The 16,318-nt window shown below is 37.4% G+C and overlaps 1 protein-coding gene across 1 annotated transcript; it reads right to left on the bottom strand.

Annotated features, from left to right (window-relative positions):
* Positions 1 to 4,728: 4,728 nt before the first annotated feature.
* LOC149257024 (uncharacterized) lies at positions 4,729 to 16,012 on the bottom strand. The gene is made up of 4 exons (XM_089368933.1): positions 15,786 to 16,012; positions 5,457 to 5,543; positions 5,271 to 5,363; positions 4,729 to 5,098 (listed from the first exon to the last, which is right to left on the bottom strand). The coding sequence occupies exons 1-4, from the start codon at positions 15,912 to 15,914 to the stop codon at positions 5,042 to 5,044; spliced, it is 366 nt and encodes a 121-aa protein (XP_089225059.1). The 5' UTR covers positions 15,915 to 16,012; the 3' UTR covers positions 4,729 to 5,041.
* Positions 16,013 to 16,318: the final 306 nt, after the last annotated feature.

Below are 16,318 nucleotides of genomic sequence, written 5' to 3' on the forward strand. Positions count from 1 at the left end.
ATCTGGCTTCTTCACATCCCTTTTGTTTGAAGCATTATCATTCTTGTTTGAGGATTCACCTGCATACCCGAGACCTGATTTATCAAATGGAAATCTGTGATAGTTGAGCATGTCAACCAAGGCCTGAGAGCTCTTCAAGATTTTGTTCATCCCTTCAACCATTTTTCTGAGGAAGACAATCTCTTCTTCCAATCTTTCACACTCATTATTCTTCTTATCCAATTGTTTCTCAGTTTCTTCCTTTATACAAGTAGCTTCATCTGCTTCTATTTTAAGGGAGATGATATCTGACTTCATTTTGAAAATTTCGTCATTCTTTGCTTGACTGTTCTCCATTTCTTCCTTGATCCTTGTAGCTTTACATGTTTCAACCATAAGAAGCTTGATGTTAGATTTTAATTTGAAGATTCCTTCATCCTTTGCTTTTAGTTTACAGATCATGGTGTTTCTTTCCTTTCCTGCTTCATCAACCTGTCCTTCTATGACTTCCAATGCTTCCATGGTCTTTTCAGCTCCTTGTGCTTGTTTCCTTGCTTCTTGTAGTTGAGATTTGAGACAGAAGACCTCTACCTTGAACTGGCCAATCTCTTCTTCAAGTTTGTTCAGGTTCTTGTGCCTTTGTTCAAGTTGACTTGACGAGGTATCTTCCCGTTTCTTTGCTTTATCCAATTGATTTGTCATGGATATGACTTCTTCATGATGCTTTCTTTTGCTTTGATGAAATTCCTTCTTAAGCTTAGCAAGCTCTTCATCCCTTTCTTGTACTTGAAGCTTGACAAGGTCAACTGTATCCCTTGTTTGATCTTGGTCACCAGCTAGTGCTATCTTCCTACGTTCCTCATTTGTTGGCATTTTGGCACAGGTGTGGCGCTACGGTACAGGTGTTGTCCTTGATGGCAACTCTCTTTGATGACAGATCTCAGTCCAGACTACAAGAATGAAGAGAAAGTTCATATACGCAGGTTCATTAAGCCCAAGTTGCGTATACACGCTGGTACGCTATATACTAAGTCGCGGATACGCAGGCTCGCTATATACGAAGTCGCGTATACACGCAGTTTCATGAACAGAAAAGAGCGTACATGTCGAGAAGCTTCCCTTTGGTCCGTGGTAGTTAGTCCTTGGTACTTGAGCCTATGTTTTCGACCAAGGTATCTCGACAGATGTGTTGATCCCTAGTTTTGAAGTTGATGGTATTGTGTTACTATGGTTTTGGACCGTGGTATTGTGAAGGGACTAAGGCTATATAAGGAGAAGAAGATCATTAGGAAATGGCACTGAAAAAGTCTTGAATATCTGATAAAGAAAGAGATCTAGTATGCAGGTTCTGGGTTTCTAAGGTAAGGAGAGATCACACCGGTTGATGGAAGACTAGATCTAAGGATAGATCGGGATCAAATGGTTTGAAATGAACTATCGGTATATGGTTGATTATGCATATTTTTAGATCTGCATACTGACGCAATGTTATGTTCTGAGTATGACTGATGTCTGGTACAGCTGCAAGTTATGAGAAATTATTTTTAGATCTGTACGCAGGTTGTCTTTGGTAAAAGCGCGTGTATACGCGGGTTGGTTTCATTGAAGTAGCGTATATCTTTTGAAGCTTAATTTTTGGGGTTGCAGTTGGGTCTGACTGTTATTGCAGAAGTTCTGTAGTCTGCTCTGTGTTCTGGTGACTGGGTGTTGACAGGGTTTCAGTGGTTCAGTGATTCAAAGATTGATGATGCTAGTATGATCTGTTATGAAAATTGATGAATTGTGGTCTTCAGATTGTAATGTTGTGCTTCAGGAATATCCAGTCTGAAAATGTATGAAAAGTGGTTCCTGAAGGAAAGAAGATTGTAGGCCAGCACCTACGTACTAGTATCTTAGCTAGTACAAGAGCAAAGGGGGTTGGAGCTCCCTTCCAGGAGAGTCTGGAAAATGAGAGAAGGTTGTAGCCTTCTGCAGGTTGTAGCCTGCGTACTGGTATAAAGCTGCACCAGTACAAAAGATTGTAAACTGAAGTTTCTTATTAAAGAAAGATAGAGACGACTTGCAGCAGGTGGTTTTCACCCACATTGGGTTTCCACCTTATATCATGGTGTTCATGTGTGTGGATTTTGTGTGATGATCTGTTCTGTTATACTGCACATGTTTACTTTTAATATGGTTAATAATGTCCTGATGCATTTACTGAAGATAAAATAACTGAATCATAAGATTTTTGGTTATACGCTGGTTGCTTTAGACACAGTAGCGTGTACACGCTGGTTCACTTAATTGAAGTAGCGTATATGTTTCTGAGTATGAAATTGAAAAAGTTTTATTGATCTGATAATACTGATTCACCCCCCCCTCTCAGTATTATTTCCAACAATTGGTATCAGAGCAGGTCCTTCAGAGAAGCTTGATCGCTTGAAGGTAGATCGTTCATCATGAGCAACTACGAGAGAGAAGCATCAATCAGGCCACCGGTTTTTGATGGGACAAACTTCAATTATTGGAAGGTAAGAGTTACTGCCTATCTTCAATCTCTTGGTATAGAAGTTTGGGACATCGTAGAGACAGGCTACACTTTTCCTTCAGCTACTCCTACAGATTCAGCCGAGAAAAAGAAATATGAAACAAATGCGAAAGCAGTCAGTACTCTATTAGGATGTATATCCCAATCGGAATTCATGAAGGTAATGCACTATAAATCCGCAAAAGAAATATGGGACAAAATTGTCACGAGCTATGAAGGAGACGAACAGGTAAAGCGTGCTAAACTTCAAACTCTCAGGATTAAGTATGAGACTCTCAGAATGTATAATGATGAAAGTGTGGCTAACTATTTCCTTAGGGTAGATGAGATTGTTAATTGCATGAAAAACTTGGGTGAAAAAATAAAAGAGGCTATTGTGGTTGAAAAGGTTCTAAGATCATTCACTACAACAAAACCAGCGATTTGCGCCAGATTGTAGTGCATTTTTTTTGTAATTGTGATGAGCAACCTGGCGCTAAATCTGGCTCTATTGTACAATTTTTAAAGCGTCCTTTTTTGCACCTGATTTTGCATCCTTTTTCACGCTAGATTTTGCATCATTTTTTACACCAAACTATGCATCATTTTTTGCGTCAAATTTTGAACCAAGATTTGCATCTTATTTTATGACAGGTTTTGCTTCTAGTTTTGTGTCATTTTTTGCATCTATTTTTCATTCTCTTTTGCTTCCTATTTTGTGTCATTCTTTGCTTCCATTTTTGCACCATCATTTGCATCAAGTTTACACTGTATTTTGAATCCAATTTAACGTCTTTTTATGCATCCATTTTGTGTCAGTTTTTGCATCTAGTCTTACGCCAGGTTTTGTATCTAGTCTTACACTAGTTTTTGCTTCTATTTTTGCACCAGCTTTGGTGCCTATCTTTGCACCATGTGTTGAATTTGATTTAGCACCAAATTTTGCATCCATTTTTGTGCCCATTTTTGCATCTTTTTTTGGACCATTTTTACATCCACATTTTTGTTTGATTTGTCTCCATTTTTCCCATCTCATTTTGCACCATATTTTGCGTCATTTGTTTCATCCAAATTTGCATCATTTTTAACACCATCTCTTGCATCTAATGTTACATCATTTTGAGCATCCAAATTTGCATTTATATTTGCATCTTATGTTGAGTCATGTGTTGTGTCCACCTTTGCATCTTATTCTGTGTCTAATGGTACATTCAATTTAGAGCCATTTTTTACGTCTACTTTTGTATTTGTTTTTGCACCAAGTTTTGCATCCAATTTTAAGCTATTTTATGCCCCTTTTTGCACCATTTTTTTATGTCTACTTGTGTCGAATGTTGCACCATTATTTACACCGACTTTTTCATCCAATTTTGCACTTTTTTGGTGTCTAGTTTTACATCGTTTTCACCATCCAAATTTGCATCTTTTTTTGCCTCATTTTGTGTCCACATTTGCATATAATTTTGTGTCTGAGTTCGAGCCTAAATTTGCATGTGATTAGGAATCATTTTTTACATCCAATATGGCATCCTTGGTTTCACCTTTTTTCAGCCCCATTTTGCATCTTGTTTTATGTCTTTTCTTACATCTTTTTTTTTTCCTTTTTTGCACCCAAGTTTGCATCCCAAATTTACACCATTATTTGCATCATCATTTGTCATATTAATTTGTAACGTTTTTTTCTTCTTTTTAACGCTCAACTTTGCATCTCATTTTACATCTAGTTGTTGTCTTTTTTTGCATCTAATTTGGTGCCCATTTATGTGTCCTTGTTTTTGCCCAATTTGATATCCTTTTGTATGCCATGTTTTGTTCCCTTCTTTGTGTCAACTATTGCACAATTTTTCACTTCTAATTTAAAACACTTTGTATGTCAATTGTTTGCATTTTGTATTAATTCCTAGTTTAACATCCAATTTTACTTTCAAATTTGCATCCATGGTTACATCCGCATTTGACTTCTTATATAGAGTATATTTTTCTTTACATATATGACCCCCTTTATAGATTCATAGTGAAATATATGATAGCTTCTAAATATCATTAAAGCAGATATCACAATTCAAAATCATTTGTAAAGAAATTTAAGAGAAATTGACAACATCCATCCAAAAAATTAACAATGTGTCATTAACAATTTTCAAAACATGTATAAAATAGCAACATAATACTAATAAAATCAGTATTATTTTTAATCAAAACAAGTAAAATTCAAATATGATTAACAAATCAAAATATTTCATGAATATCGTTATTCTACGATAAATTAACAACATACATAAATCAAACTCATCGTATGATTACAAAATCAAAATGTCTCATTGATATAGGGTAAATTCACAACACCCATCTAAACATAACAATGTCATTCTACACAATAATTTCTTCATAAAAAACAATGCATGTGCATGCCTAGCTACCACCACCAAGATCATCCTCATGATCATCTTGACCATCCTCATTACTCTGATCCACATCATCACCAACACCGCAACTATCATCATCATCTCCTCCTTCACCACCATCATCCTCATCCTCATCCTCATCATCTCCTTATATATGTTGAACATAATTTGGATCATCGTCTTGGCAATCATTACCTATAGCATTCTGACAAAAAAAATCAATATTACATGTTAGTATTAATTACATAACACAACACATGTTTTTGTTATACAATGTTAACCATAAAATGAGGTAAGATATAATATCTAATAGTACTAAAAAATAAAATGAAAATATGGTTTAAAAGTATATTGGAAATCCAACTAAGATTACATACCATAGAGTCCATCCAAACAACAAATTCAACCCATCTCTTTTGCTGCAGCACCTCCTTTTCGAAATGATTTGGAGGTCTTCCATATTTTAGTTCCTATCAATCAGTAAATAGGGAGAAATTAGATAACAATGACTTTCTTCTAGTACAAAATTTATTAAAAAAATATCACATGTTTAATATACTTACAAAGGTTGTTATTAGTGCTTTTAAACCTTTCTGGCCACTACGATGAGTGACTTTTGTCTTGGTTAACCTCGCCTTGGATGCCTTGTCCTTAAACATAAACCAATTCAATTTATTTTCACACAAATACATGTCTAAGATACTTATAAGTATTAATACATTCTAAATAATGTTTAATGAAAAATTCAATACCTGAATGCTCTCATTGCCGGCTTTTCTTTGTGCATCCAACTTCTCATATGATTTTACAAGTTCTTTCCATACTTTAAAAGGTATGTCAATAGGTCTTTGTTTCAGTCTTTGATCTTGAGGCATTTTTTTAATTTTTCTTGTTTGGGTAAAAATTTTGGTTAAAAAAAACCGAACAAGTAATTCACATCAATGGCATGGGGACTCTATGGATATGTGTAAAAAATTGGCTATAAAGAAAACATCCAAAAAACATATGAGCTCTCCCTTTGATGGTCACTTGGGGCATATGGCTGGAAAGGAACAACTCCATTTTCGAAAATCAAGGACAATCCTTTCTCAAAGTCCTTCCTAATATTTGCTCCAAATGTCTTAAAATGAAAAACAAAATTCAAACATCATCCTTAAACATCTCCCTTAAATATAAGGTTGGACCATAAATTCTTCACTTTTATTGTTATTGGCTCTGGAATGATTTTTCTATATGCAATTATATAATGAAATATGTGTGCACTAATGAAAAAACATTGAGTTTCATTTTTCATAATCACAAACAATGAAAAAAGAATCACACGTAACTAGCATCATTTTGGAAATTTTATATTTATTAAAAATCTTTAACATGTTTTCCTCCCATATCTCATAAAAAGGTGTGAAATTTTTTATATACTCTCCAATAAGCACTACAACAAAATCAGCAATTTGGAGGTTTTACACTAAGTTTTTCAACATCGAACTTACTAGGGCTTGCACCACCGGGGTTATTAGTAAGAATCTCATGAGGTTTGCATAGCCATGATTATTAGAATCAAAATAGTAGGATTTGCACTAAAAAACAGTTCATAGAGCTTTCCTGCTGGGGAGAAAATCACAAGTTCAACTTCTGCAGTGCAGAGCACCGAGAGCTCGTAAGCTTTCTTCAACAATCCACCTACGTTTGGAAAATGTAGCCTGCCTGCTGGCGATGTTCTCAATCCTCTTCCTCTGCATCTTTCCCCTCACTATTCTTGTATGTCCTCTTTCGTTTTTCCCTCCAAACAAACCCTCTCAAATTGAGAAAGCAGAACAACTCACTCGATGAGAATCCGAATCCAATTATCGCTTCTAACAATAACCCAATACGATACCAGAAGTGATTACACAAAACCTCATTGACTCTTCATTTGTTTGGAAAATAGCCAAGCATATACTTCTGACGAGGGTTTCCGTCTCAAGTCTGGCTCGCAGGACGTCGCTTAGTCAATTGCGAGAAAAGTTTTCCACCTGCTTGTCACATACGGTTTGTCACACTATATATTAAAATAAGGTTGATCATACTAACAATAAGGTTGTATAGTTTAAAAGGAGGGCTCTCCTGACTGCATTTGGTTGGTTTATAGAAAAGATTGCTAGAATGTGTAATGTGAATGCTCTGCTAACTGTTTTTTAAGCATTTGGAAGTATTAAAACCCCCTAGGATACTTAATGTAAGACCTGTTAATTAATGTGTAAAGATGGCTATTGTCCTTGGGCTACCTTAGTTGTTCGTGTTTAGTGATCTGTGGTATTATGACTCCTCAAGTCACTATTAAACCATGAGAACCATGCCCAGGCAGACTAGTGTGACATTGTGGATGAGAACCAAAACTAGACTCCTATAACCTCCTTTTTCATCCTTTAAATTGCAGAATTAACTGACTGTTCTAGTAATCATTCTTGAGCATCTGAAGATGTGCACCCTAAATAATAAGAATAATACCCTGTAACATATGAATAGTCCATCCTGTGCATGTAGGATATGCACATGAGGTCCAATAAAATCACTAACCAGAATACCAGGTGTTATTAAAGCCTCTACAGGTTGATATATATGAATGTTACAGTGTGCAGGAGTATGATTCAATTCCATACGAAAATACAAAACATTTGATAGGATTTCCTTATACCTCATAGGCAAACAACCATTGTCCCTTCTATAGATGAGCAGAATAAGTGCTTGGTTCTCTACACTAAATAAAGACAAAGTATAGTACTTATTGCTGACAAAATAGGATTTAAATCGCGGTTCAATTGCTTGACATTCAGCTGGTCACAGAATTGTAGAGTGCATAATCATAAGTGATGTTGCGAGCCTCATTGCTCAAAGTCTAAGGGTCTTGCGAGCCATAATCACAGCCATGTATGGCATATCTTGTGATTATGGCATTTTATGAGGTCAATTCTTGTGAAGACATTTCAGTTTATAATAAATTTTGAACCTCAACAGAGTTTTGGCAAGAACTGGCTGAGCTAGGACATCAACAACACAACTGATATGAATGACATAATCTAGCCTCAAGAGGGAGCCTCTTTTGTTTCATCACTCTAACAATCTATGAAGTGGTGGAAAGCATAACAACTTCCCCTTGAATATGACACCTAAACTGAGTACAAATCCTAAATGATGCCGCCCTTGGTGCATGTCTCTCAAAGTATCGATATTTCAAATGTTGAAAGCTCTTGTGCCCATTTGATATGCATTCGATTGCAGTTCCCCTGAAGAAAGAATCTTATAAAGGTGAGGCCATGGCCAATATGTTATCCATATCCATTGGAGTTGCCATTGCTTGACAAATTTAGTGTGATCAGTCCCACCATGATTCACATGGGCTTCTACTCAACACTAGCTATTGCTATTGTAAGAGTCTTCAAGCTCGTTGAACCCATAGTATTGATAAGTGTATTCTTTGGGTCTCTGGTTTTCAAATTCTGCCTATGTTTTCCTCTCAGTATCATTATTTCAAATGCTGAAAGCTCTAATTCCCATTGCTGTGTATTTGATTGTGGTTTCCCTGAAGAAAGAAGCTTATAAAGGTGAGCCCGAGGCCAATATGTTGGCCATATCCATTGGAGTTACTATTTCAGCTTATGGGGAGGCCAAGATGAATGCATGGGAGGTGATTCTCCAGTTAAGTGCAGTTGCATGTGAGACTACCCAATTGGTTCTCATACAAATTCCACGAACATCAAAAGGGATTAAGTTGAATCCCATCACATCTTTGTTGCTCCTTGTTGCCTTGTTTTTCTCAGCACCCCCTGGGCCTTAGTAGAATACCCATTTCTGATAATCAGGGTCTCTTCCTTTGATTTGGATTACATGACATTTCTGCTTGTGCCTTGGCTCTTAATCTTGCAGTGTTTCTTCTGATAGGAAAGACTTCAGCCTTGACTATGAATGTTGCTGGTCTTGTCAAGGACTGGCTGCTCATAACATAATCTTTGTCTGTAATAAATGAAAAGGTTACAGTCATTGCCAATTATTTTCATTAGTATCCTTCATGCTTATAAAAAGTATGTTATTGTTTTGAGATCTGAAAACACCTCCCAGGTATTGTTTCTGATAGGGGAAGAAATTTACAACCACACATTTTTAAGTTCCTTAAGAAAAATACTTGAGGAGCTGCATCACAAAGCACAGACTTCCTTAGACTCTTGTGTCAGGTCTGACCTATAGTTTTTCCAGCAATTATCACCAAGGACTTGCACTGTGCCTCGTCTCCTTCAAACTCCGTTTGCAAAAAGAAAGCTCCCGAAAGGTCTTATCTAAGCAGAGCTCTGGTCTTAGAAGGACTATACCAGGTTGGTGTTAAAGGGTCTTTCCTGAGCTTTCCAAAAATAAACTTCCCTTTGCCAAAAGAAACGCCCTGAAAGGTCCTATGTAAGTAGAACTTCAGGTCCTTAAAGGTTTTATATAAGTAGAGCTTCAATCATATAAGCTTAGCCCTTAGTAGAGCTCTGGTCCTAAAAGGCCAGCCTGCTAAGTCATGTCCCAAAAAGACCTTACCAGGTCTTAGTAGCACATCAATGATACAACCATGGCTTCACTAAAATACTAACTTGACAATATATATAAGCTCTATCAGACATAGTAATGACAGCTCAATAGCAATAGTGTATTTATGCAAGGAACCCAACACATTCTTGAAATCAGAAATATCAACTCAACCATATTTCAACACTTGAACTATAACCTATAGCTTAAATATTTGGAATAATGGATCATGAGACTCCAGAAAATAGGCTTTATTTAATTGCCAACTATTTTCATTAGTATCCTTCATGCTTATAAAAAGTATGTTATTGTTTTGAGATCTGAAAAGACCTCCCAGGCATTGTTTCTGATAGGGGAAGAAATTTACAACCAGACATTTTTAAGTTCCTTAAGAAAAATACTTGAGGAGCTGCATCACAAAGCACAGACTTCCTTAGACTCTTCTGTCAGGTCTGACCTATAGTTTTTCCAGCAATTATCACCAAGGACTTGCAGCCTGCTAAGTCATGTCCCAAAAAGACCTTACCAGGTCTTACTTGAGCATGGCAAAGAGTTAGTCCTAAATGGTCTGAACAGCAAGCCTCAATTTTTTTTTAAATTACCAATCATATTGAAATACCGCAAGAGAAATCATGAAGATTATATAGCCAAAATGACCCCTTATTAAAATTGCCAATAGTGGAGCGTTTACCTGGAGTTCTTTGGTGAAAAAATAAAAACTATGAACAGGAAAAATCATATTAAAGATTTATCTGGCATAATCTTAGCAAATGTTTTTACAGACAAATTCAGTGCATGTGTCATTTTAATAGGGATTTTGGCCCTGTTTCCTCCATGACCTCACGTGCAGCACACTCCTCCCAAGTCTCTCCTGCACATATGTGCGAATAAACAAGGATTTTGCATTCTACCCATTAATGAGTACAAGGGAAAACAATAAATTTGCAAGAGAGAAAGAACAAACAAAAAAGACCACTATTGACATTGTGGATGCAACATTCACTAGGCTTTGTAATTTGTATATGGATAAGTCCCTGAATCTATGTTAAGTTTGCAACTTAAAGCATGACCAAAAGCAGCACATTGGTAGAATTAAAGCTATTTTGCCACAATAGTTGCAGGGCACAAAAGCCTCTAAAGACACCAATGCAATGATTTTGAATCAGGTTTGATTTGGACATGGAAGGCTCCATTAAAGATATCCTTGTAAGGAGCTATGTTTGAAGCTCTCAACAGGCTTGATCTGTTTGGCCCCCTCCTCTTGTGAACAACACTGTTGGATCCATTGAGCGGAGGCAATTTGAAGAGTGCCCAAGGACCCAGGTCACTTCGACTGCCATGAACAAAATTATAAATGGATGCCGTACTCATTAGGCATTGTCTATGGGCAGACCCTAACCCTGGGTTATATATGTTGTGACAGAAAGCAACACAGTTAAGTCCCTGAATCTATGTTAAGTTTGCAACTTAAAGCATGACCAAAAGCATCACATTGGTAGAATTAAAGCTATTTTGCCACAATAGTTGCAGGGCACAAAAGCCTCTAAAGACACTAATGCAATGATTTTGAATCAGGTTTGATTTGGACATGGAAGGCTCCATTAAAGATATCCTTGTAAGGAGCTATGTTTGAAGCTCTCAACAGGCTTGATCTGTTTGGCCCCCTCCTCTTGTGAACAACAATGTTGGATCCATTGAGCGGAGGCAATTTGAAGAGTACCCAAGGACCCAGGTCACTTCGACTGCCATGAACAAAATTATAAATGGATGCCGTACTCATTAGGCATTATCTATGGGTAGACCCTAACCCTGGGTTATATATGTTGTGACAGAAAGCAACACAGTTATACAAAATTAGAGCTATTTTGATGCAAAACTTGCAAGGTGCACCAGCCTATAAAGATACCAATGGCCTGATTTTGAATCGATTTAATTTGGATAAGGAAAGATTCATTTGGGATAAGCTTGCAAGGAAAGTGTGATGCTGTTAACATGATAGTATTTATCAAAACGCTTTGACAAATGAAAGGAGAGTGTGATGCTGTAAGCCCTGTTTCCTCCATGACCTCACGTGCAGCACACTCCTCCCAAGTCTCTCCTGCACATATGTGCGAATAAACAAGGATTTTGCATTCTACCCATTAATGAGTACAAGGGAAAACAATAAATTTGCAAGAGACAAAGAACAAACAAAAAAGACCACTATTGACATTGTGGATGCAACATTCACTAGGCTTTGTAATTTGTATATGGATAAGTCCCTGAATCTATGTTAAGTTTGCAACTTAAAACATGACCAAAAGCAGCACATTGGTAGAATTAAAGCTATTTTGCCACAATAGTTGCAGGGCACAAAAGCCTCTAAAGACACCAATGCAATGATTTTGAATCAGGTTTGATTTGGACATGGAAGGCTCCATTAAAGATATCCTTGTAAGGAGCTATGTTTGAAGCTCTCAACAGGCTTGATCTGTTTGGCCCCCTCCTCTTGTGAACAACACTGTTGGATCCATTGAGCGGAGGCAATTTGAAGAGTGCCCAAGGACCCAGGTCACTTCGACTGCCATGAACAAAATTATAAATGGATGCCGTACTCATTAGGCATTGTCTATGGGCAGACCCTAACCCTGGGTTATATATGTTGTGACAGAAAGCAACAGAGTTATACAAAATTAGAGATATTTTGATGCAAAACTTGCAAGGTGCACCAGCCTATAAAGATACCAATGGCCTGATTTTGAATCGATTTAATTTGGATAAGGAAAGATTCATTTGGGATAAGCTTGCAAGGAAAGTGTGATGCTATTAACATGATAGTATTTATCAAAACGCTTTCACAAATGAAAGGAGAGTGTGATGTTGTAAACATGCTAGTATTTATCAAAACCCATGGACAAATGAATTTTGAAACATGATAGTATTTATCAAAACCCATGGACAAATGAATTCATGTATTAGTTGGCCTGCACACAAATATGTATAAAACCATATGACATAAAAGAAGCCCTCTGCTAAAATAGATTCAGTGAAGGTTACTCCCTATAGCAAACCAATATTGGATAACTTGTGTCCGGAAGGGAGTTTGACATGCACTTTACACAGTTTAGCAAACTAATATTGGATAACTTTGTGTCCGGAAGGGAGTTTGACATGCACTTTACACAGTTTCTTCCCAAGGAGAAAGTAAAATAAAGGATGATACCAATGGGATCATGGTTCAGCAGTGAGATCGTTGGTGTGTTGGCCAGCCACCAAGATTCAATTCTTTGAGAGGCACACATCAATATATTCTCTATTTATCTATTGGGGTTCTGATGTGTAATTAAATGATGGTCATTAATCATTGATAATAAATCCGAGGAGTCATTGAACATGTACCCTAATTCCGAGTTCTGATGTGTAATTAAATGATGGTCATTAATCATTGATAATGAATCCGAGGAGTCATTGAACATGTACCCTAATTCTGGGTTCTGATGTGTAATTAAATGATGGTGATTAATCATTGATAATAAATCCGAGGAATCATTGAACATGTACCCTAATTCTGCATAACCTAGTTGCAGGATTATTTCATGTATTAGTTGGCCTGCACACAAATATGTATAAAACCATATGACATAAAAGAAGCCCTCTGCTAAAATAGATTCAGTGAAGGTTACTCCCTATAGCAAACCAATATTGGATAACTTGTGTCCGGAAGGGAGTTTGACATGCACTTTACACAGTTTAGCAAACCAATATTGGATAACTTTGTGTCCGGAAGGGAGTTTGACATGCACTTTACACAGTTTCTTCCCAAGGAGAAAGTAAAATAAAGGATGATACCAATGGGATCATGGTTCAGCAGTGAGATCGTTGGTGTGTTGGCCAGCCACCAAGATTCAATTCTTTGAGAGGCACACATAAGTTGTTGGAGATTTCAGGTTATTTAAAAAAAACAATAAGCCCACTATAGCAGCCTAGCCAAGGGAAAGTGCTCGTGATTAATGATTCGCCCTTCAAGGGTTGTCTTGCAAGTTGCAAGTGAAAACAGGCTGCTTCTGGAGGCTGACTTATTCAGGCCAATTGTAAAGCCTATGGAGTTAAGAGAACTTAGAAGCACTTTTGGAAAAATAAAAAGGAATAAGAAGCGAATTCAAAGTAATACCTCTAAGTGTTGAATGTGTAGACTGTACTGTAACCAACACTACAGATGATTGTGTAAAGAATTTCAATGATATAAGGTGTTCTACGTGTCCATCATTTGATAGTTTTATCAGCGCAACAAGAGTTTCCATAAACAGGATACACAGTTATACATACACACTGTAATTGTTTGCAACTGTGAAAGAAGAACATCCCCAGTGAAGTTGATAATTAATTTGGCAATTTCATAGGTTCGGCCACTAAAGGCTTAGAAGGGAGTGAATCCAGATTCAACTAAAGCCTCAAGATGCCTAAACAGGGTTTTGGGCAAGTTTGACCATTCCACCCATTCCCATCCATCACATTTCTCAGGCTCTAGATTCTGTGGGTGTTGGTCTGGATCACTATTAGTTGGCCTGCACACAAATATGTATAAAACCATATGACATAAAAGAAGCCCTCTGCTAAAATAGATTCAGTGAAGGTTACTCCCTATAGCAAACCAATATTGGATAACTTGTGTCCGGATGGGAGTTTGACATGCACTTTACACAGTTTAGCAAACCAATATTGGATAACTTTGTGTCCGGAAGGGAGTTTGACATGCACTTTACACAGTTTCTTCCCAAGGAGAAAGTAAAATAAAGGATGATACCAATGGGATCATGGTTCAGCAGTGAGATCGTTGGTGTGTTGGCCAGCCACCAAGATTCAATTCTTTGAGAGGCACACATCAATATATTCTCTATTTATCTATTGGGGTTCTGATGTGTAATTAAATGATGGTCATTAATCATTGATAATAAATCCGAGGAGTCATTGAACATGTACCCTAATTCCGGGTTCTGATGTGTAATTAAATGATGGTCATTAATCATTGATAATGAATCCGAGGAGTCATTGAACATGTACCCTAATTCTGGGTTCTGATGTGTAATTAAATGATGGTGATTAATCATTGATAATAAATCCGAGGAATCATTGAACATGTACCCTAATTCTGCATAACCTAGTTGCAGGATTATTTCATGTATTAGTTGGCCTGCACACAAATATGTATAAAACCATATGACATAAAAGAAGCCCTCTGCTAAAATAGATTCAGTGAAGGTTACTCCCTATAGCAAACCATTATTGGATAACTTGTGTCCGGAAGGGAGTTTGACATGCACTTTACACAGTTTAGCAAACCAATATTGGATAACTTTGTGTCTGGAAGGGAGTTTGACATGCACTTTACACAGTTTCTTCCCAAGGAGAAAGTAAAATAAAGGATGATACCAATGGGATCATGGTTCAGCAGTGAGATCGTTGGTGTGTTGGCCAGCCACCAAGATTCAATTCTTTGAGAGGCACACATAAGTTGTTGGAGATTTCAGGTTATTTAAAAAAAACAATAAGCCCACTATAGCAGCCTAGCCAAGGGAAAGTGCTCGTGATTAATGATTCGCCCTTCAAGGGTTGTCTTGCAAGTTGCAAGTGAAAACAGGCTGCTTCTGGAGGTTGACTTATTCAGGCCAATTGTAAAGCCTATGGAGTTAAGAGAACTTAGAAGCACTTTTGGAAAAATAAAAAAGAATAAGAAGCGAATTCAAAGTAATACCTCTAAGTGTTGAATGTGTAGACTGTACTGTAACCAACACTACAGATGATTGTGTAAAGAATTTCAATGATATAAGGTGTTCTACGTGTCCATCATTTGATAGTTTTATCAGCGCAACAAGAGTTTCCATAAACATGATACACAGTTATACATACACACTGTAATTGTTTGCAACTGTGAAAGAAGAACATCCCCAGTGAAGTTGATAAATAATTTGGCAATTTCATAGGTTCGGCCACTAAAGGCTTAGAAGGGAGTGAATCCAGATTCAACTAAAGCCTCAAGATGCCTAAACAGGGGTTTGGGCAAGTTTGACCATTCCACCCATTCCCATCCATCACATTTCTCAGGCTCTAGATTCTGTGGGTGTTGGTCTGGATCACTCAGCTCTGCGCGCATGTAAATAACAACATAATGAGAAGGTCTGATTTCATCTTTTATAGCATTGGTGACTGTTGCAAACTGTATATTATGTAGTTTGTATTATATTTTAATGATTAAACCCAAGATTGAGTTCTGCAACATGCCAAATGTGGTATATACATACTTCCTACGACTAATTACAGTACAGAGGAAATGAAAGCAATTACAGTTTTACGATTCGAATCCAGAAACCAATTACCCGGCTGCTGTCGTAGCGTGGCTTTGGAGGAGCGCCTTCTCCTCTGTAGCAGGTGCGAACCCCAAACCGGTGACCAGAATCTCTGTCAGGATTACCAGCCACATGAAAAAGCTTTATAAAAGACTCCATTACTTCCTCCAGGCAGCTGAAACATCGACTACGCGGCCATTACTTCCTGGAGGCAGCTGAAACACCAGACGCAACGCGCGGCCCTCATGCAGGTCCGCCTCTGCAGGTCCGCCGCCCCCTCAACATCCGCATGCAGGTCGGCCTCTGCAGGTCCGAGGCCGCCCCCTCAACACCCTCTAAACCCTAAAAAACTTTAACCTCTTAATCAACGGTTCATTTTTCTCCAATCGTCTAACACTAGATCTAAGGGCTACGATTACGACACGAAGACATTTTGGGAGGTTGATTTCAGAGGGGAACGCCTTACGGCGTAATAATATAATTTTATGGTTGTTGTTTAAGTTTATTAGGTGTTATTAAAACAATAAATACATTTTTTTTATTTTCACATCACTAAAGAAGTA

This window comes from Pinus tabuliformis, chromosome 6 (genome assembly GCF_031772625.1).
Source record: "Pinus tabuliformis cultivar Carrire ecotype Pingquan chromosome 6, CPIR1, whole genome shotgun sequence".
In the NCBI taxonomy this organism is placed as follows: Eukaryota; Viridiplantae; Streptophyta; class Pinopsida; order Pinales; family Pinaceae; genus Pinus; species Pinus tabuliformis.